Source organism: Sorex araneus, chromosome 2, assembly GCF_027595985.1.
Source record: "Sorex araneus isolate mSorAra2 chromosome 2, mSorAra2.pri, whole genome shotgun sequence".
Taxonomy (NCBI): Eukaryota; Metazoa; Chordata; class Mammalia; order Eulipotyphla; family Soricidae; genus Sorex; species Sorex araneus.
In genome coordinates, this window is record NC_073303.1 from 370,367,620 (window position 1) to 370,389,340 (window position 21,721).

Below are 21,721 nucleotides of genomic sequence, written 5' to 3' on the forward strand. Positions count from 1 at the left end.
AATGTTTTGTTGGGGCTGGAGCAATAATATCGAGGGTAGGGCATTCGCCTTGCACGTGGCCAACCTGGTTTCGATTTCCAGCATCCTATAAGGTCCCCCGAGCAACACCAAGAGTAATTCCTGAGTGCAGAGCCAGGAAAATGCCCTGAGAATCGCCGGGTGTGACCCAAAAATAAAAATAAAATAAAACAAATGTTTTTGTGTTTTGGGCCATCCCGGGTGGTGCTTAGTGTTTACTGCTCTCTCTGCTCAGGCACTGTCTATGGTGCTGGGGATAGAACCAAGGTTGGCCATGTTCAAGGCAAGCACCTTATCCAGCCCCAGAAAATATTATTAATATTAATAATATTAATTAATAAATTAATTAATATTAATACTAATAATATTATGCGCTCTGTCTCTGTTTCATTTTCCTTAGGTTTTCCCAATGGACTCCCTAGCAAACTCAATCAACCAATTTGCCCTGGAGTTCAGCAAAAAACTGGCTGAAACTGATGAGGGTAAAAATATCTTCTTCTCCCCTTGGGGCATCTCAACTACCTTGGCCATGGTATATTTGGGCACCAAAGGTACCACTGCAACCCAGATGGCCCAGGTGAGTGGGGACTGTCAGTGTCCTTTGTGCCTTTAAGTATGTCACATCAAATAGATGATGAGGTGACAACGTTTGATTCAACATAATGTAACTACCAGCAACATATGTGCAAATATAAATACAAATTTGTATATGATGTTTTATAATTATATGCCGTTAAAGGACAAGTGATGAAATTTCTGTCCAACAGTAGACCTTCAGTTCCAACTGTGGTTAAATGTCCCAGCCAGTAATTTTCAGTGAGCTAGGCAAAGTATGTATTCTACCAGTTTGGACCTAGAGTTTTGTTTTCGTTCTTGTAGGTTATGAGATACTGTGTAGTCAAAAAAAAAAAAAAAGAAAGAAAGAAAAAAATCCCAGTTTACAACTAGTTAAAATATTTTATTACTTTAAAGTTTAATTCCAGTTTGGAAGACTTCATCTTAGGTGAATTCCAACTTGGGTCCATCGCATGCAAATGTTTCTAGGTGTTATTTTGTCCTCTTTCAGTTCATGTTAATTAAGTGCTGACAGCTTCCAGATGCAATTAAAACTAAGGATTCGGTCCTCAATGCCTGTTTCCAGTGCAGATGGTATCTGCTATCAGCACGGGCCAGAGCAGCCCGTTGGTAAGAGAGTCCTCTTCATGGCAGCTGAGTCCAGGATGTGGGAGATGGTATCATTGCTTGCTTTCTATTGTTGTGTAATTTAGGGGAAACATAGCTATCTGCATCCTTCCTGGTAACTGCAAGCGAAATGCTGGGGCAACACAAAGAAAATGTGCATCTATGTCAAGCTATAGCAAAGGAAGCTGAAACACCAACATAGAAAAAGCAGCAATAATCCCCACGTTTCTCCAGAAAATTGGGACAATGATAGCTTTTGCTTAAAGTGTTAATGTTTGCTGTTGAACACGATGACTTCTTTTCAAAACAACTATGGGTAAAAATGGACATGAAAAATAAGAGAATTTGATCACACTGTCTTAATATCACTCGAAAAACAGATAAAAGTATTAAATGTGGAGACTAACAACAGAAATTAGAATCTTTATTTATAGCAGGGATGGAGAGATAGTAGAGCAAATAAAGCTCTTGCTTTGCACAGAGCCCACTAAAGTTCTATCCATGGTACCTCATAGGGTCCCTTGAGCCCTGCCAGGAACAATTTCTGAGCATACAGTCAGAAGCAAGCCCTCAGCACTGCTGGGTGTGGCCCCCAAATGAAAAAGAGAAAGAAAAAATTATTTAAAGGCAATACTTGATTTATCATATTACAACTAATAAATAATTTAAATAAGAGTTATCTTGCTTAATTAATATGTTCCATAGCTGTTAGACAGACAAGCATTTGCATATGTGAATTTCATATGATTATGTCTGTTCTCTGTAAAGTTCATTCATATTTTCTTTTTATTAAAATGACAGGTACTTCAATTTGATACAGATCAGGATGTCAAATCTTCTCCTGAAAATGAAAAGAAAAGAAAAGTGGTATGCCTTACCTTTTAATTTTTGGTTTATTATTGAGAAATCCCTTTGAGCACATGTACTTAAGTGACTGATTTAAGCAACCTTTAATTATACTTTTTTGTGGAGTATATTCAGACTATATAAATATTTTAAAAAATAAAAATACTTCTAAAGGATCCTATTATTTATTTTATACATCCTATTATTTCTTAATGTATCCTATTATCTTTCCCCTCCTTTCCTTCCCTCTCAAATCTATTTCACTTTGGAACTTGCTCTTTTATGCAAAATAAATGTAAAACAATTGAGAATAATAATCACTGTATCACTGTCATCCCAGTGTTCATCAATTTCCTTGAGCGGGTGCCAGTAACGTCTCCATTCGTCCCAGCCCTGAGATTTTAGCAGTCTCTCCTTACTCGTTTTTCCCAGGGATTTGGAGGCTCTTTTCAGGGGCAGGGGAATGAGACCTGTCATTGTTACTGTATTTGGCATATCGAATACGCCATGGGGAGCTTGCCAGGCTCTTCCGTGTGGGCGGGATACTCTCCTTACCTTGCTGGGCTCTCCAAGAGACACATATGTGTAAACACACACAAAAGAGGAGAGGGGCCGGGCACCACACCGGGCACAGGACATCGGCACTCTATCTCTCCCACCGCCTGCGTTCGGTAGTCTCCAGCTGCTTCCCCCACCTCGGGGAAGTTGATGGCAATGATGAGGCAGGCGATGGAAGGAACGAGGGCCAGGTTGGTTGGTCTCAGTTACAGTTTATTCCATTCCCATCTCCATTCTCCTCCGATTCTCTTCCTGCTTCTTCCTCCCCTGTGCTACTTCATTCTCCTTCACCTCTGGGTCTGGATCTCGATCTGGCTTCTTCAGATCTGGCACTGGAACTCGCCCCCAGCCCACTCTTTCAGCCTAGTTAAATCCCCAAGAATGAGTTGGGGCTTACACATAGGTGTGATCACAATCAATAAGGTAAAGTTCTTTCCCTCAGGGGATGCTTCTTCTAGGACAGATTCTCTTTCAGCAGGACACCCACCCAAGAGCGGAATCCCATGGGTGTGTTTCTCCTCTCCTTGTCCAACTAACATATAGGCATTCATAATATCAGTCATTTTGTATGCACACAGCAAGAGATGCATTAAACTTATAGAATTGCTCTCCTGGAGTCATCTTGATCTCAGACTACAGTGCTCTCAGGCCAGATTAGTCTTTCCTATCCCTAGCAGGGCCCTAGTCTTGTCGTGACTTTTGGATCATGACATGACATGTCCATGACCAAGCTCTTAACATGTAGTTAAGTATTAGGCACTTTGGCCAGGCCCATCTCGATGCCAAGGTAGCACATAACTCACCGCTTGCCCTAGGTCTGTCCCGTCCCTCATTGGGACCCTGCTTTGGAGGTGCTAGGAAGTAAGGGCAGCTGAGGCTTAAGTAGAGAAAGCAGATGCCTGGGACTGAATAATATTCGAAGCCAATTAAATCCCATGTTACCAAAGCATGTTAACAACTATCTTTCTTTGTCCATACAAAAAGGGCATTGCTTTAAAGTAAACTATTCAAAAGACACGAGGAGAGGAGAAAGGCAATATTAACTTACGATACAAGTTCAGTGTCCTAGAAAGGTCTGACCTTACAAATTAACAGAGTCTGATTAGGGGAAAAGCTGATTAACTGGTTGGGGAAGAAAGCATAGAGAAGTGGTTACAGATAGACAAAGGAATGGGAGTGACTCGGGAGCACTTCGATGGGTGTGACCTAAGCTCCCTATAGCAAGGGGAACAGGACATACCAATGTTGTCTAAAATTGTTTAGAGATTATTACCAGATAAACCCAAACTCTTTGTGACAAGGCAGAAAGGACAAACCAATGATATCCTACACACATATATTTATTTCCCTCTATGATGATGTGTCACGTCCAGGAATAAGTTCACTCATGCGTGAGGCTCTGCCAGAGCGTGTGGAAATCGGCCTGGAGCGTGTTGGCGGTTGGGTAGTGGAGGTCGGCTGCTGGGGCTGGGTCCCTTGGGGTGGGGAGGGCTCTCACCCGCCCCCTTCTGGAGCGCCCCTAGTGTGAAGTCTGAGAATAATAGTAACTTAACTCTTTGCTTGTTTGTTTTTTGGGGACACTCTTAGCAGTGCTCAGGACTTACTCCTGGCTCTGCACTCAGGACTCACTCCTCGCGGGGTTCAGGGAACCATGAGGGGCCAGGGCTTGAATCAGGAATGGCTGAGAGCAAGGCATGCACCCTACCACTGAAGGCTTTAAAGCCATCATAGCTTTGAAGCTTTTACATGGGTCACGTCAAAGAAAAGTGTTATCTGCCTTAGAATAAATAGCAATTTTTGTTTATAGTACACAAAAATTCTTTTGATCAGTTATGAGATTTTCCCACATACATAGCTCTTATTCAATATTTTCATTTGAATAATCCTTTCTTTATAGGATCTCAACTCAGACCAGGTTGGAGAAATACATTTTGGCTTCCAGAAACTAATTTCAGAAATCAACAATCCCAGCAACACCTACATTCTTAAAACAGCCAACGGGATCTATGGGGAGAAAACATACCCATTTCACAACGTGAGTGCAAACATACCACTTTAAGCTTACAGAAAGACAGAGCCCCGGGAGACTAGCGAATCATTTCTTTGTCCGTACCAGGGACAATCATAATGTTGCCAGCAAGGTGGGTGCTACCCATGACAGTGGTAGTGTTTGGAGCAATTGTGGAGGCATTTTTATTTGTTTGCTTAAGGAAGGTAGATTTTCAGGGAACACTGAGTGATTATTTTTTCCTGAAAAGGTGTAAAGTAGGCCAAACAAATTTGCGAGCTTCTGGTTTGGATCAATACATATCTGATCATAAAGGAAGTTGGTAACAGGTCACAAGTAAGATCTGTGATCTGATTTTTGTTCATATTAAAGAAAGGAAATTGTGACTTATATGATCTTTGTTTCATAGTAAATAGAACCTAGGAGACAGAATAACAGAGCAGGGTGGGTCCTAGGGACAGAGGTTGTATATGGTTTTAGGAGTCTGACCGAAACAGGTAATGATGGGGCTGGAGGGATAGCACAGTGGGTAGGGCATTTGCCTTGCACGCGGCTGACTGCGGTTGGATTCCCAGCATCCCATCTGGTCCTCTGAGCACCCCAGGGGTAATTCCTGAGTACAGAGCCAGGAGTGACCCCTGTGCATTAACAGGTGTGACCCAAAAAGCAAAAAAAAAAAATAAAGGAAAAGATAATGATGGGCTAGTCAATCATTCTGCATCATAACTTAGAGGATCTAGGAGATTTAACATGGAATAATATCAACATTTTCCCTTTGATGGTTAAACTCCCAAGACCTCATCCTAAGTTCTGACTTCTCAGGGTGATGCACCTTGAACCAGGCCAAGCATTTTCTTCTCATGGTGCCTATCACATCCTTTAACCCATCTTGGAAGAGAGCATACAGATGTAGGTACCCAGAGAGCAAGGGTTGGGGACATTCACAAGTACAGAGGTCAAGCAATTTGCAGTTACATTGCCTTGAGGTTTCATGTGTCTCTTCATGACCATGTTTGGTGAATTAGGACTTGGGATTTTAATTCATATTTTAAACGGTGTAAATATCAGTTGGGGAGGGGGTGGGGGCGGCCCAAAGACATTTTTATTATGGGCAGTCTCATGAACTCTTGATCGATTTCTAGTTCTCTTGAGCTATGAGGTCACTGAAGAGTTAGAAGGACACAGCTATAAAATGACACTTCTAAAATCTCACAAGGGGATGGAGCAATAGCACAGCGGGGAGGGCATTTGCCTTGCACGCGGCCAACCCAGGTTCGATTCCCAGCACCCCATATGGTCCCCTGAGCACCACCAGGGGTAATTCCTGAGTGCAGAGTCAAGAGTGACCCCTGTGTAACACCAGGTGTGACCCAAAAAGCAAATAAATAAGTAAATAAATGAAATCTCCACAAGTCCTGGAGGAAGGGACTAGTATTTTCTCTCAGGTTACCTGATCAAATCATTGCCCATGCATTGACAGTGTCCCGAAGGCAGATAGTTTTGCTGAGATTCTGGGGGGATTTGGCATGGACAGCGGACAGCTGCCAGACCCACAGGCCTCGCTTTGGCTCTGATTCTGCTGCAGAAAGTCCAGAGCAAGTCCCAATGCCTCTTGGCAGCCGGAATTCTTCTGGAATTCACAGCTAGAGCTTCTGTTTCATTCCAGTCCCAATTCCTGGGTGTGGATGCCAACAGAAGGGACTCCAGAAACTCCAGCACTGCGGGAGGCAATGCCATCCTCCCGGGTCTGCAACTTGGCACGGCCAGCCCAGGCCCAGCTTAGTTTAAAGGGCTCAGGAATCCTCTCAAATGTGCTCAGAACTGAAGTGTGGAGGGAAGAGAGTGAGGGGGTTGGTACTTACGAGTGTCCATCTGCCCCGCTGGGTTTGTAAAAAGAATAGAAATGACTTGGTTTCTCAGTTTTGGGACAGCTCTGTGAAAGCGAACATTTACTGTTATCTTTCAGAAATATATAGAAGACATAAAAACATATTTTGGTGCAAAACCGCAGTCTGTGAACTTCGTGGAAGATTCTGACCAGATCAGAAAAGACATCAACTCTTGGGTTGAAAGTCAGACGGAGGGTAAGCTCTCTCCAAGCGTCATGGGATTATTTTGATGTTATATGCATGACTTTTGTAAGCAGAACTGTGGAAATATTCTAAATGTGCAGACTTAAAAAAAAATGATTAGAATCTCCCATTAGTAGGCACACACATTTATCACTAAGTCTTATATAAACAGGCAAGTAAGGCCACTCATTTTACTAAGTAGACCAACAAATTACTACATCCACTCATTCCGAAGAGGAGACAAAGGATAAAAACGAGGAGAACTCAAGAAAAAAAAAAAAGGAAATGAGAAATTCTGTTGCCTCTATGGTTTCTTTTAAAAAAATGCTACCAATCCCATCAATTCATGGGGCATTAAATATTCTTGATCATCTAAGTACTTTTGAAAATAAGACCATTCATTTGCTAGGGAAAGGGGTATGCTGTAACAACCACCCAAATAAGTAGGTTTAATGCCAAGATAAAAGTATCTTATAAACTCTTCCAAAATATTCTGATACCAGGTGGCTAAGTGAACGTTTAGATAATCCAAAGGAATCGTGATTCCTATCTTTGAATTTTTCTGAAATTCCCTATTTATAATCAGTTCACCCTCACGTGAGTTTTTTCTACTTCTAGAAGTCTAACCAGGACACCAAGACAAATTTAAATCTAGGGAAGCATTCACAATTCTATTACCCAATAATACCAATTCTTTATATCTAGAAATTTACAAGGAATAGTAAATTTCCTTAAATTTAAACATACTTGTTTAAAGGTATCTATAACAACATTGCATATAACATGAAAAATGGAAACAAAATACCTAACATCAGAACAGGTTAACTCATCAAATATCAATGTAGTCAGTAATTACTATTAGAACTGACAAAAAGAAAATTGCTATTAGAACCTTAATCTCTGAGTTCAAGATGATGCCTGCAATTGCTTCTTTGTAGATCAGCAGGAAGTTTGGGGAAAAAGCCCAGTGAAAACAGCTTTTCTTTGAAGGGGAAAAATTTCATGCTCATTTCTACTTGTCACACCCCACTGGCCTAAACTTAGTTTCATGCCACGCCTCGCCTCTTCCTGCTGGGTGATAATTTGCCCCAATTCTTTCCTGGACTTTTTTTTTTGCAATGACTGTTGTCTTTGATGTAAGCAAGCAGGGATGGCCACACCCCACTTGCTTCTGAAAGCCTAAAAAACAGTTTTCAGCAGAATAGTCACATGATCGCTAAATTTGAACATTCTGCTTCGAAGGGGAAATTGAGGAACTCTTAGAGGCGGCTTAGTCCTTTATAAAGCAAAGAATTAATGAGGAATATTTAAGAAACAAGGAATCTGAGACATTAAAGAAATCAAGGTCAGACAGTTTAAGGTTCATGAATAGAACTCAGTGAATTAAGTCTTTGCTACAAAGTACATGAATTACATGAATTGTATTAGATCTCTAAACAGGTACACACCAAATATATATTTGTATATTTTATATATTTGTATTATATAACCATTTATCTCTGTATCACTGAATCACTGTTATCCTGTTGCTCATCTACTTGCTCGAGCAAATAGGGCACCAGTAACGTCTCCATCTTGAGACTTGTTACTGTTTGTGGCGTATCGAATATGCCACGGATAGCCTGACAGGCTCTACCTTGTGGGCGAGATACTCTCAGTAGCTTGCTGGGCAATCTGAGAGAGACAGAGGAATCGAACCCAGGTTGTCTGAGTGCAAGGCAAATGCCCTACCAGCTATGCTATCGCTCCAGCCCATAACCATATATATGTATATATATATATGGAATATATATCAAAAATTTACTCAGGGTCTCTAATCACTCATGTTCAACATGCTTAAGTGTGCTCAGTGCTTCTCACACCTGCGGCTTCCTTGTGTATTCACGTCACGGGGAGTGGATGCACCTCCACTCATTTACCCAAACCAGAAATCTGAGGTATTCTACAGTGTCAGTTTCCTTTCGTTTGCCTCTGTCTACATGTTTCTGGGGTAGTTTTCGCCTTACAATCTCTTCCTCCACTGTTTTTAAGCCTTGTCATCCATTTATCTCCACCAAGACTTGTTCTAATATTGCTTTCTTTAAATCCAACATCCATTTGACAGCCCAAATGACTTCATTAAAATATGAATCAGACCCGGTAGAACATTTCACTCCTGTACTCAGAACCACTCATGGTGTCCCGTGACCTATGGGGTGAATTCAATTGACATGTCAAACTCAGAACAATGGAGCCTGCCTGCCTCCTTGGTTTTTTTTTTATGCATACATTTTTAATATTTTATTCTTTTTTTTCTTTTTTTTAATTTTTATTTTTTTAAAAATTTTATCACCATGTGGAAAGTTACAGAGTTCTCAGGTTTATGTCTCAGTTATACCGTATTCAAACACCATCCCTTCACCAGTGCCCATATTCCACCACCAAAATCCCGGGTATACTCCCCGCCCCTCACCCCAACTGTATAACTGATGAATTTCACTTTATTTTCTCTTCACCTTGATTACGTTCCATATTTCAACACAAAACTCACTATTGTTGTGGAGTTATATCCCCAAACAAGATAACCCTAATAAGGAGGCATTTGATAATTAGTTTTCATTAAAAGATTGTATGTTTTCAGGTTTTAGAAAAGGTCTCGCGGCCGCGTTAGTGGCCGCGTGGCTCGGATGTGTCCCAGTCCCGAATCCTGGAGCCGTGTTATTTGCTGCTCAGTGTCGCCAGGGTTCCATCTGGAGAAGGTGTGCTGGCGGCACCTCCTCCTTCCAGCCCCCCGGTGTTGCTGGCGCCAATTCGGGTCCGGAGCATTGTCCGGGCCGCGTTGCTCACCAGAATGTCTGCCACTTCTCTGTGTATTGTGGCATCAAGATGGCGCCGAGGGTGGGTCGAGGGCGTGACTTCCGGCGGCCGGGACCTCTTGGAGATTTGGACTGCCTCCTTGGTTTTAAGTTGTGGGACTCCCGCTTATGCCTCCCATAGTCTGAGTGACTGAGCGCCTCCAGACTGTGTTACTCACTGCTGGTGCCTGGGTCACTGTACTCCCTCTGCATGAGCACCTTTCCTTGCAGGATGCTCCCTTCCCCCCACCCATAACTCCTCAGGGCTTCCCTCAGGGCTCCAGGAAGTTGCAACTCCCTTTCTCAAATAAGAGCCTCACCTTGACTTCCATAGAACACTCTGGAAGCTGTGAATTCAACATTGTTATTGAAATTAAAGTTGGCTCCAGGTCCACTAGGGTGTTAGATTTCAGCTTTGAATCCATCACCCATAACAGGCAGCTTATCCAGTTGTTCTGAGCACTCAGGTTTGTTGCAATGAATCGAGGAAGTTTGGTAGGTCTAAATTCTCAGTTCCTTTTTTAACTGAAGTACTGACTCAAAAGTCATGTTGAGGCAAGAGTGGTCGTGTTACTTTCTCCTGAGTTGGAGTCACCCCAAAGTAATATTTTCCACAAACAGAGATCACTTGTCATTGACCTAGGACTTGTACTAGTCCAGGTTGTGTGAAGTGTGAGTATGATTGCATGGGCAAAGACATATCCTAATGTCCAAGAGAAATTTGATGGAGTAGAAGGAAGATGAAGAGCAATGCTGGAGCTAACTCTGGTGTCTCAAACACATAGACAGCACCTGCTTGTCTGGAGAATAAGCAGGACCTTATAGGTAGGAAGACTGGAGATCTTGATCCGCCATCTTCATGTCCCCACAATTTTCAGATCCTAACAGGGAACCACAGTCTGAGGGCACCTGAGTCTGGGTTTTCAGATTTTGCTATGCTTCCCCAGTGTAGAACAGTTTAACCCTGGATACTCAACTGCTCTACTCATATGTGACCCTGGATGGCTTGAAATGTGGCTAATTCAATAGGCGAGTTAAAATTTTCACTTGAGTTACCATTAATTTAATAGGTCACGTGTAGTAAAAGGCTTCCAGAGTAAACAACAAAAAATTGCATTTGTGCTGAAGTGTGCCAATAGCAACTCAGGAAGGAAAGACTGTCTTTGCATGAGTGACTTCATGGTCAAGGTACAAGCTGGCCACACTTTGAGAAATCTGTGCTCAGAGCTGAGGAGGGCAGCAAATGAGCTCCCACTGGGCCTGCCAGAATCTCTGAACAAGTCTCGAGTTCTCGATCCCAGTGCTTTATTCCTCCGCCGGCCACTGACTAACCACGGAAGTAAAATCTTCCCTTGAGGGAGAGAACGGTACTCCTTAATTTCATTTACATCTTGGATACGAATAGATACAGTTTGGAGGGTACTCAACACCCAAATAAGGACATTAAGCTCTTTGATACCTTTGCCTTCTCCATAGAGCTCTGAGCATCATTAAGAAAAGGCTGTTAGAACTCCTGGATGTGACGGACTGCCTGAAAGAGATTTTTCCCCATTATTCTCTCAAACAGAACTTTCCCCAGGAAGTCACCTAGACTGTTGATCCTCTAAATGTCAAATTCACCATGATGAGCTCAGTCCCTCTGTAGCCATTTATTTTCTGGCTTGTTGTCTTTGGTCTATGGGCTCTGTCAAAGAGGCGGGGGGTGGTGGTTGAAAGATAGTACAGGGATTCAGGTGTTTGCCTCACACATGCATAATCCTGGTTTGGTTCCTGGCACCACACAGAGGCCCCTGAGCTCTCCAGGAGTGAGCCCTGAGCACAGAGCCAGGAGTAAGCCCTGAGACAATGCTCTAAGTGGCTCCTTCAGGGTTGGGGGCAGGGGAGCTGGGGAATATAATTTCTATATTCTTACAATACAACAGTCTATGATTTTCTTGCACATTTCTTGCAATACATTTTAGTATTGTATTAACAGGTGGCCACCAGAACTTAAATCTACAGTGTTTACCTATATAAATACTTAAACAACCAAGGTGCTATGTGATTCTTAGGCCAGAAGGGGGCGCATTAGCTCTCCAGAGAACACTAAAATATCCCTAGAATTAGTCTAATTTATATTTTGAAACTGAATTTTCAGCATTTTTCTTGTCCTACTGCAACAAAAGATATTTTAAGTGTCCTAGCTTAGTTGTGGATTCAGATTAAGTTCTTTAAAAGCAAATGATCCCAGGGAGTAAGACAATACAACTTAAAACAATGTCACCAACTTCAAGTTTAAAATCAATTGAACAGCAGATAAATACGCTAAAATGTAGACGCTCATTCTCCACAATCTCATTCCTACCCAGTTTACCAGAAAGTCACGAGAAATAGGAAACCAGGTCACTGGAGTTCCTTTCATCTTGGTTTTTGTTTGTTTGTTTTACTATATTTCCCACTAATTTTTTCATACTTAAATATTTTTAGAATGGAAATAAAAACATTTAATATACATAATAACCAACATGTTATTTTCAACTATTAAAAAGTTTTCCTCAGTTCTATATAATCCTTATTTTAACAATTAACTTGTAATATATAAAGGATATAAAGGGTTCTCTCGGAATCCTTCTCCTGGATGGGAGCATAAATTGAGGCTCCCATAACCATGCCTCCGAACTCCGTGCCAGAGGTTGTTTCCACTCGGGTCGCCACAGAGGGGGCAGGTGAGAGCCCTCCCCGCCCCAAGGGACCCAGCCCCAGCAGCCGACCTCCATCCACTACCCAACCGCCACCATGCTCCAGGCTGCCTTCCACATGCTCAGGCTGAGTCTCACGCATGCGTGAACATATTCCTGGACACATCATAAGACACTCTCTACCCATTTTCCATAAAATCATAGAGGGAAATATATATTATTATATATATACATAATACGTATGTATATATACATATACACATCATCACTGTCATCATCCCATTGCTCATCTATTTGCTCGAGTGGGCACCAGTAACATCTCCATTATGAGACTTGTTGTTACTGTTTTTGGCATATTGAATACACCACAGGTACCTTGCCAGGTTCTGCCATACGGGCGGGATACTCTGGGTAGCTTGCTGGGCTCTCCAAGAGTGGCTGAGGAGGGGCTGGAGCGATAGCACAGTGGGTAGGGCGTTTGCCTTGCACGCGGCTGACCCGGGTTTGATTCCCAGCATCCCATATGGTACCCTGAGCACCGCCAGGGATAATTCCTGAGTGCAGAGCCAGGAGTAACCCCTGTGCAGAGCCAGGTGTGACCCAAAAAGAAAAAAAAAAAAAGAGTGGCTGAGGAATCAAACCCAGGTCGCCTGCATGCAAGGCGACCGCCCTACCTGCTGCGCTATCGTATTCGCCTCTTGGAGAGTCCAGCAAGCTACCGAGAGTATCCCGCCCGCATGGCAGAGCCTGGCAAGCTCCCCGTGGTGTATTTGATATGCCAAATACAGTAACAATAACAGATCTATTCCTGAAATGAAACCCTGAAAGAGCCTCCAATCGTTGGGAAAGACCAGTAAGGAGAGGCTGCTAAAATCTCAGGGCTGGGAGACATTACTGGTGCCTGCTTGAGTAAATCGATGAACAACGGGATGACAGTGATACAGTGATATAAAGGATTCCAAGACATCTGATTTCTGTTTATCCCATGCTCGTGTGCTTTCCTAACACAGAAGGAACCATGTCATAAAAAGTGCTGCAACTTTCCTATCAAAGGCTAGTTAACCTCTTCACACTTTCAAATGAGTATTATGCATGTGACATTATTATTAACTTATTATTTTGAGCTTCCCCCCAACACTTCCCCCTCTCTTGTATTATCTCTGTTGATCGATAGTTTATTCTATATTTTCTTTACTATTTGGTATATTAGAAAATTTATTTTTATTTTTTATAATGGTTATACTTTTATGTAAAACATATTACATATAAAAACTTCACATATACTATGTGCTACACACAGAGACTATATATATACACACACATATGCATAGCATTATGTAGCATAGATATAAATATCTGGAGTTCATCTAGAATTCCTTCCTTTTATTCCCTCATTTCCTTTATTTATTCATTTCCTTTATTTGTTCAGAATGAAACATTTTTTAACTACTAATACCACACTTTTACTACACTTTTCTATTTTTGATCTTAGTCAAAAGGCCTAGAAGTGATTACTACATTTTTCTAAAACGCTTTTCTGCTATACTTTTTTTTTCTTTTTGGGTCACACCGGTGAGGCTCAGGGGTTACTCCTGGCTCTGTACTCAGGAATTACCCCTGGCAGTGCTCAGGGGACCATATGGGATGCTGGGAATTGAACCCAGGTAGGCCACGAGCAAGGCAAACGCCATACCCACTGTGCTATCGCTCCAGCCCCTCTGCTATATTTTTTAATACTGTTTCCTACTATTCTTTCATTGCATCATATTATTTCTGGTATTGTAGCTTCATGCTGTGAATGACTTTTAAAAAAAAAAAAAACTATATTGAGTCTTAGTGACTATACTTTGCTCCTATTTGTTAGCCTTCACCTGGCCTCTGTCTGGCTTCTCATGGGTCCTGACAATACTTATCTTTTCTTGTCTGGTCCATGCATTACTCCAGTCTGCTTTGGTGGGACATGACCTCTTCTTTGGGTCTCCTCTGTGTCTATGTTTCCACACAATTTTCTCCCCTCGCTGTGCCTAAGTCCAAATTTCCTTTCCTTAATAAGGACATTAACCATTAGTTTGGAGCCCACCATACAATCCTCATCTTAGTTATATTTACAAAGACCCCATTTTCAATAAGACCACGTTTACAGAAATGAGGGGTTATGACAACAGACTTTTGGGGGGGCATAATTAAACCCCAAACAGTGCTATTCTCACAAAAACACAAACTGAATATTTATTCAGGAAACACCAAATAAATTCTGAACTGAGCACTGAAGGATGGTCTAAAAGCATTTTATTTTTAGTGTCAAAATTGTGGAAGTGTCAAAATTGTGGAAGTCAGAGAATGAGCAACTGTCCAAATTTTAAAGGGGACACACTGGAGATAGCAATTACCAGCAGTTTGAGATCTTGTACTGATTTCTGGTTCAAGAACAAAGGACTTGGTTGGAATAATCAGGGGAATTTAAGCAGAGCCTGCGAATAGTATTCTATCAATGCTAAATTTTTGATTTGGATTATTGGTGGATATGAGAAGTTATCATAAAATAATGTGATAGGGGCTGGAGTGATAGCACAGCGGGTAGGGCATTTGTATTGCACGCGGCCGACCCGGGTTTGATTCCCAGCATCCCATATGGTCCCTTGAGCACTGCCAGGGGTAATTCCTGAGTGCAGAGCCAGGAGTAACCCCTCTGCATCGCCAGGTGTGACCCAAAAAGCAAAATAAAATAAAATAAAATAAAATAATGTGATAATAATATATAATAATATAATTTTAATAAGAATGACAAGCCACTAGAATTTAACTAGACCATTTGAAATCTGTCCTTTTCCTCTTGCAGGTAAAATCCCGAATCTCTTACCTGATGATGCTGTGGATTCTGCAACCAAAATGGTTCTGGTGAATGCCCTTTATTTTAAAGGACTTTGGGAACATCAATTCTCAGTCCAAGACACCACAGAGAAACCCTTCAGAATCAACAAGGTAGGGCCTATTAAAAATCATTCACATGACATTGTAAAAAAACTTTCTATTCTAAATTCTCTCTTCTTTGTGAAGATATATTTCTGCAGATAGGCATGGATCATTGAACCAAAAGTTTCCAATCCCTTTCCAATAGCACAGCGGATAGGGTGTTTGCCTTGCACGTGGCCAACCCAGGTTCAATTCCTCCGTTTCTCTCGGAGAGCCTGGCAAGCTACCGAGAGTATCCCGCCCACAGGCCAGAGCCTGGCAAGCTACCTGTGGCATATTCGATATGCCAAAAAACAGTAACAGGTCTCAATGGAGACATTACTGGTGCCCGCTTGAGCAAAATAATGAACAACGAGATGACAGTGCTATAGTGCTACAGTGCTTTCTCTGAAAAAGACTATGCACACCATTTATCAGTCACTCTTTACTCAGGCTGAGACAGAGTAGGTGGGGGTCCTTACATTAATCTCCAGGGTGAGAAATACAAGGTGGCTATGTAGAGCAGGGCCATGGTTAAGTTAGAAGTTCACCACTGCCGGACTCCCAAACACTTCACCACCTCCTGCTGAACCAATACTACCAAGTGCCAGCCTCAGCCAAACCCTCGGCCTTCCAAAGTACAAGAAACAAAATGTTCCAATTGATGCTTTAGCAAAGATTTCCCTCTGCCTTTGCAATAGTGTCTTTTTGTAGTAGGCAACTACCAATGTACTCTGTACTTTTGCTTTTTTCCGAAGTGCATTTCATTAGAACATGCAGCAACTGTCTGTCTTTTTTGGACCAGCTTCTTCCACTTCTCATTATGTATTTCAGGTTTTTCCATGTCTTGTGGCTCAATAGCCCAGTTCACTCATTTGCCGAGTGATAGTTGTCCACATGCTATAGTTTGGCTCTTTCTTCACCTTACTGTTTGAAGGTTGCTTCTGGATAGGGGCAATTGTCAAGCAAGCTGCTGGAGTCATCTATATGTATGATTTTGTGTGATGTGAGTTTTTCCCTCCTTTTGGTAAGTACTCAGGAGCACAGTGAGCTAATGCAGGAGGTAGACTGTGTTGAATGTCCTAAGAAGCTGCTAGATCATTCTCCATAGTGGTTTCACTTGGCCCTCTAGTGGGCAGGGAATGACAGCTCATTCCTCCACGTCTGTCTTCAGTCTGTCTGCTGGGAGTTGGGGTAGGTGCCAGGGTGATAGGACAGCGGGTAGGGCTTTTGCCTTGCACGTAGCCCACCTGGGTTCAATTTCCAGCATCTCATACGGTCGCCTGAGCACCACCACAAGTAATTCCTGAGGGCAGAGCCAGGAATAACCCCTGAGCACTGCCAGTGTGGCCCCAAAAGCCAAAAAATAATACAAAATAACACACACACGGTAGTGTTCTCATTGTTTCTTAACTGCAATTCCTGAATGATGTATGATTTTATTTATTTATGGTAATATTTTATTTCATTGTATGCCTTCCTTTGGGCAGCTATTGGTCCTTATCATTAGCCTGTTTTAATAATTGCGTGGTTTGCTTTAATTATTGTTCAGTTTTAAGGCTTCTTGGCTAAGTTTGGATATCGGCTCATTTTCAGAGTTATTTTTCAAATATTATCTCTTGTCTATTGCTGGCCTTTTCATTGTTTTAGTAAATCTCCGTTTCATGGTACTATGTCAAAATTTGCATGCAAAATACTCCATATTCTGCTTCTGTGTCTTTGGCATTTTAGAGCTTGAACAACATTTGAAATGCTTACCAACTCTAGCTTGTTGTGAGGTAGAGAGAAACCAACAATAATGCTAGAGAAAGCAACTCATGTTGTCACAATGTTATTCTGTGCTGCACATATTTCTGGAAAGCAAGATCTGATAACCTGATCCAACATATTGCAAAGGATCACCAGTAGTCTGCCAGTGTCCTGATATACTTAGACTCAATGCTGATATTAAGTGACTTTGCAAACCATTTCCTACAGACTTCAAGCAAACCAGTGCAAATGATGTCGATGAAAAAAAACCTTGAAGTTTTTCACATAGAAAAGCCACAAGCCACGGGCCTTCGACTTGACTACAAGAACCGGGATCTCAGCTTGCTCCTAATACTGCCAGAAGATGTCTGTGGGCTGGACCAGGTAAAGACGGGAAGCTGTCTGATGGGAAGATGAGGCAAGGGCTCCCCTATGCTGATGAAAAAGAAGGACACAGTTTTCATGTTCCTTGATTTGTAGAAAGAAAACAAAAACAGCATTTACTTTCACAATGCCATTGAAGAGCCACAGAACTCTTTGGGCTGATGTGCCTTTTGCTCAGAACGGTTAATTTATCTGTAGTCCCCTCCAGTGTAATGTGGTCTCACAATAGCCACATACCACACACACACACACACACACACACACATACACACTATTTGTCCCTATCAAAGTTGTATGGATGGACAGGCTGGCAGTGTACATCTTACTTCTTTCTCTGGTAAGGACCTGCCTAACTGGTGATTAGAGTTTTTAATCATTTGCAATAATGTGAAGTTAGATGTTCATTTAAAAATTAATATTTAAAATAATTGAATTACCATGATATACATAGCTACAAGGCTGTTTATGGCTGAGTTTCAGTCACACAGTGCTCCAGCACCCGTCCCTCCGCCAGTGCACGTTTCCCACCACCAGTGCGCCCCACTTCCCTCTCGCCATAGAGGCACGTTTCTGCTGCTCTCTCTCCTTTGGGCCTTCTAGTTTGCAGTACAGGTAAGGAGAGGCTATTCTGTTTGCTCCCTTGCCTATGTCCAGCATGCAGTTCTAACTCAGAGTGGTCACTCCCAACTATCTTGGTCATAGTGGTCCCTTTTCTATCTATCCCAATTGATATATTTTTATACTTTGTACTGACTTCGAAAACTTAAAAATGCCCACATTTTTAGAACTCCACAAGCCTCAGGAAAAATAGTTTGTGTCTTGATCAGCTACAAATTGTATTAACTTAAGGGTGAGATTTCACTAAGCTACCAATCACGTTCCATTAAGTCATAACCATGGAGTTAACTTACTTAGCTGGGTTTCTGCCATGACGTTGGTAGCTCAGCTTTCTGGTCAGTGTCTGCGCTGGACATTGGTTTCTCACACAAGAGTGACCTGTCTTTCTTCATGTAGCGCTTCATTTCCTAAGTGTGCCAGATTCTTTTTATTTGTAAGTGTTCATGACTTGACTTTGCATGTGTGAAGAAATCTTTTCGAATTGTAGCATAAGGTTGGTGAAGCTAGAGAGAGTGGTAAAATAATCCCAAAGCTGCACACTGACCCACTGGAGTTCTACCTTTGTAACACAAGCCTGTCTTTCAGAGAGTGTAGGTGGCTGAGCTTTCAAAGGTACTATCATATTATTAATCTACATGATTTGCAAGACACTTATGCATGGCACTATTTTCATGTAGAAATTGCATAAAGTAGCAAAAACATGTTCATACTACTAAAAATCAAACTGTGGCTTTTTCCACACTGGAGAAGCCCAAGTTCTCATTTAATCATGCATCTCTCATTATCTCCTCTGTAAATAAATTTATGTAAATGAAAGCTACTTTGATTCAAAAAATCATTTTTTCTAATATATACATATGAATATGTGCAGATAGTAAAAACATATTTCTTATTACCAGGCTCTACCGTGTGGGCGGCGAGATACTGTAGGTAGCTTGCCAGGCTCTCTGGGAGGGGCGGAGCTACCTGTGGCATATTCAATATGCCAAAAATAGTAACAACAAGTCTCACAATGGAGACGTTACTGGTGCCCACTCAAGCAAATTGATGAGCAATGGGATGACAGTGACAGTGATTTCTTATTATACAATTAAATTATAAAGAGGACAAAAACACATTCAAAGCATTATAGGTATTAATCTTAGTATTTAAAGGATTCAGGAACCCAGGTGTGCAGGACCCAGGGCTGAGATCTCCAAGCCTGATTGGATTGGGACTGGGCCTCCTCCACCCAGATCCCCCATCTTCCAGTAGCTAGGCATTCATACCCACAAACTGCCCCCAGTGCCTTGTAATCCCATCAATGGCCAAGATCCAAAGACTATAAAACAAAGCTCCTGGAAGTGCTCAACCTCTTATTCTCTAGTTCCCCCTCTCAGAGAACCCGGCAAGCTACCAGGAGTATCCTGCCTGCATGGCAGAGCTTGACAAGCTCCTTGTGGCATATTCGATATGCCAAAACCAGTAACAATGATGGGTTCCATTCCCCTGACCCTGAAAAGCCTCCAATGCGGCACCGTTGGGAAGGATGGATAAAGAAAAGCTGCTAAAATCTCAGGGCTAGCATGAATGGAAATGTTACTGGCACCCGCTCGAGCAAATAGATGAACAACTGGATGACAGTGATACACTGATATTTCCTTTTTATTCTTTGCATCATTCGCATTTACGACTTTCATGTTGCTGGCAGTTGAGGAGTTACAGACATTTTATTTTATATCTGTTTATTTTTTTCCAAAGAACTACATCCCATGTTTTCAGAATAAATTTTTTAATTTGTTTTGTCCCACATCGGTAGTTCTCTGGCTCAGTGCTCAGGGATCATCTCTGGCGGACTCTGGGGACCATAAAGGATGCTGGTGATGGAACCTAGATCAGCTGCTTGCTTGCTAGGTAAACGTCTTGCCCGCTGTACTATTGTTCTAGCCCCAAAATGAATACTTTTGCAAACACTCTAACATACAACTTGTTTTACACACTGTAGCACTGTCCTCCTGGTGTTCGTCGATTTGCTTGAGTGGGCACCAGTAGCATCTCCATTGTGAGACTTGTTGTTACTGTGTTTGGCATATCAAATACGCCATGGGTAGCTTGCCAGGCTCTGCTGTGTGGGTGCGATACTTTCGATAGCTTACCAGGCTCTCTGAGAGGGACGGAGGGACGGAGGGATCAAACCCGTGTCAGCTGCGTGCTAGGCAAACACCCTACCCACTGTGCTATCACTCCAGTCTTTGTTTTGCAGTATACTTATGTGAATCATATCCAAATATTTGGATTAATGTATTTACATGCATAATTGATACTTTGCGTGTTCTTCTTAGAAGTACTTCTTTCTGAAGCAGTGACAAACTCTTCTATATCCTAGGGACAATGAATCTGCAGAGTAGTGACCTTGTAGGTCAGTAATGCAAGGAATCTCAGTACACAAAGGATTGCTCATGTGTCTTCTTGCTACACTGGAGAGTGGGAGTGATCATCATTTGTCTGTGTAATATCCAAAGGGTGCAGCCAACTGGTATTCTCACTCTACTTTGCAATGTACTGACTCTTTCTTCCTTGGTCCCAACCCTGCAGCTGGAGAAGGCCATCACGTATGATCAGCTGAGTGAGTGGACCAGCGAAGACATGATGGAGATGTACACCGTCGAACTTCATCTTCCCAAGTTCAAGCTGGAACAGTCTTATGACCTCAAGACAACCTTAGCCAGTATGGGCATGAGTGATGCCTTTAACCAGAGCAAAGCTGATTTCTCGGGCATGTCCGATGAAAGAAACTTATATTTGTCCAATGTCTTCCACAAGTCTTTTGTGGAAATAAATGAACAAGGTACAGAGGCTGCAGCTGGCTCTGCGAGTGAGATTAGTGTACGAATTAAACTCCCCACCATTGAAATCAATGCAGACCACCCATTTATCTTCTTCATCAGGCACAATAAAACCAATAGTATTCTCTTTTATGGGAGGTTCTGCTCACCTTAGATCCCAGATCTATCTTATCAGACAAGACCATTTATAGTGTAAGCCATGTTCATCAGACTGAAAATAAAACAAACCCACAATTTATAAAAAACAGTTGGTAGACTTTTTCACATTTAAACATCAGCAAGTGCATATACATTGCTTTACTTGTAGTGATTTTATCTAATATAAGTAGCCAGAGAACATGGAAAATTTAATTTTTATTCTTAAATTTTTTAATGTGATTTTTGTTTTAGTTTTAGAAATTACATTGCTCTTTGTGATGCCAAGTGATGCTGTGGTTCCCTGGTATTATCATTGTCATTTAAGGTTCACATTCATCAACTCTATTAAAAGGCTATCAGGACAAACAAGAATTTTCCCAAGAATAATATTTTGATGGTTCATAAAGTACTAAAATTAATCACTCTCCTTTTCTATTTTGATAGTGGAAAATGAAAAAGCTATAAAGATCTGAATAAAATCTAGAATTTAGTAGCAATTTAGTAATGTTGGCTTCTTAGTTTTTAAAGAATATATCCTAGTATTGTCAGATGGAAATGTATTTGGCATACACTAGGATTTTATGTATGATTGTTTCAACCTTTGTCATTTAAAATTTTTTCTGAAATAAAAATTTTACTAAAAATGTGGTTGTGTATGGTTATTAATATTTTGAAAAAGTGTGAAATTGTATCCCTAAAATATTCATGTAAGCCAATGCTATCTCAACAATAATAGTATTTATATTCTGTATAAAACTTTAGGCACACTAAAATCATTCCTTTAAGAAATATAAACAACATTTCTAAAACATGTAAGTATTTATTGTTAATTATAAAATGATGTTCTTAGTGATACAGT

General features: G+C 41.5%; 1 protein-coding gene across 1 annotated transcript; it reads left to right on the forward strand.

Annotated features, from left to right (window-relative positions):
- Positions 1-427: 427 nt before the first annotated feature.
- Positions 428-21,404, forward strand: SERPINB10 (serpin family B member 10). Its single transcript, XM_004601688.2, has 7 exons — positions 428-595; positions 2,002-2,067; positions 4,502-4,639; positions 6,579-6,696; positions 15,036-15,178; positions 17,126-17,281; positions 20,474-21,404. Exons 1-7 carry the CDS (start codon positions 428-430, stop codon positions 20,876-20,878), a joined length of 1,194 nt encoding a protein of 397 aa, XP_004601745.2. The 3' UTR covers positions 20,879-21,404.
- The last annotated feature ends 317 nt before the right edge of the window (positions 21,405-21,721 follow it).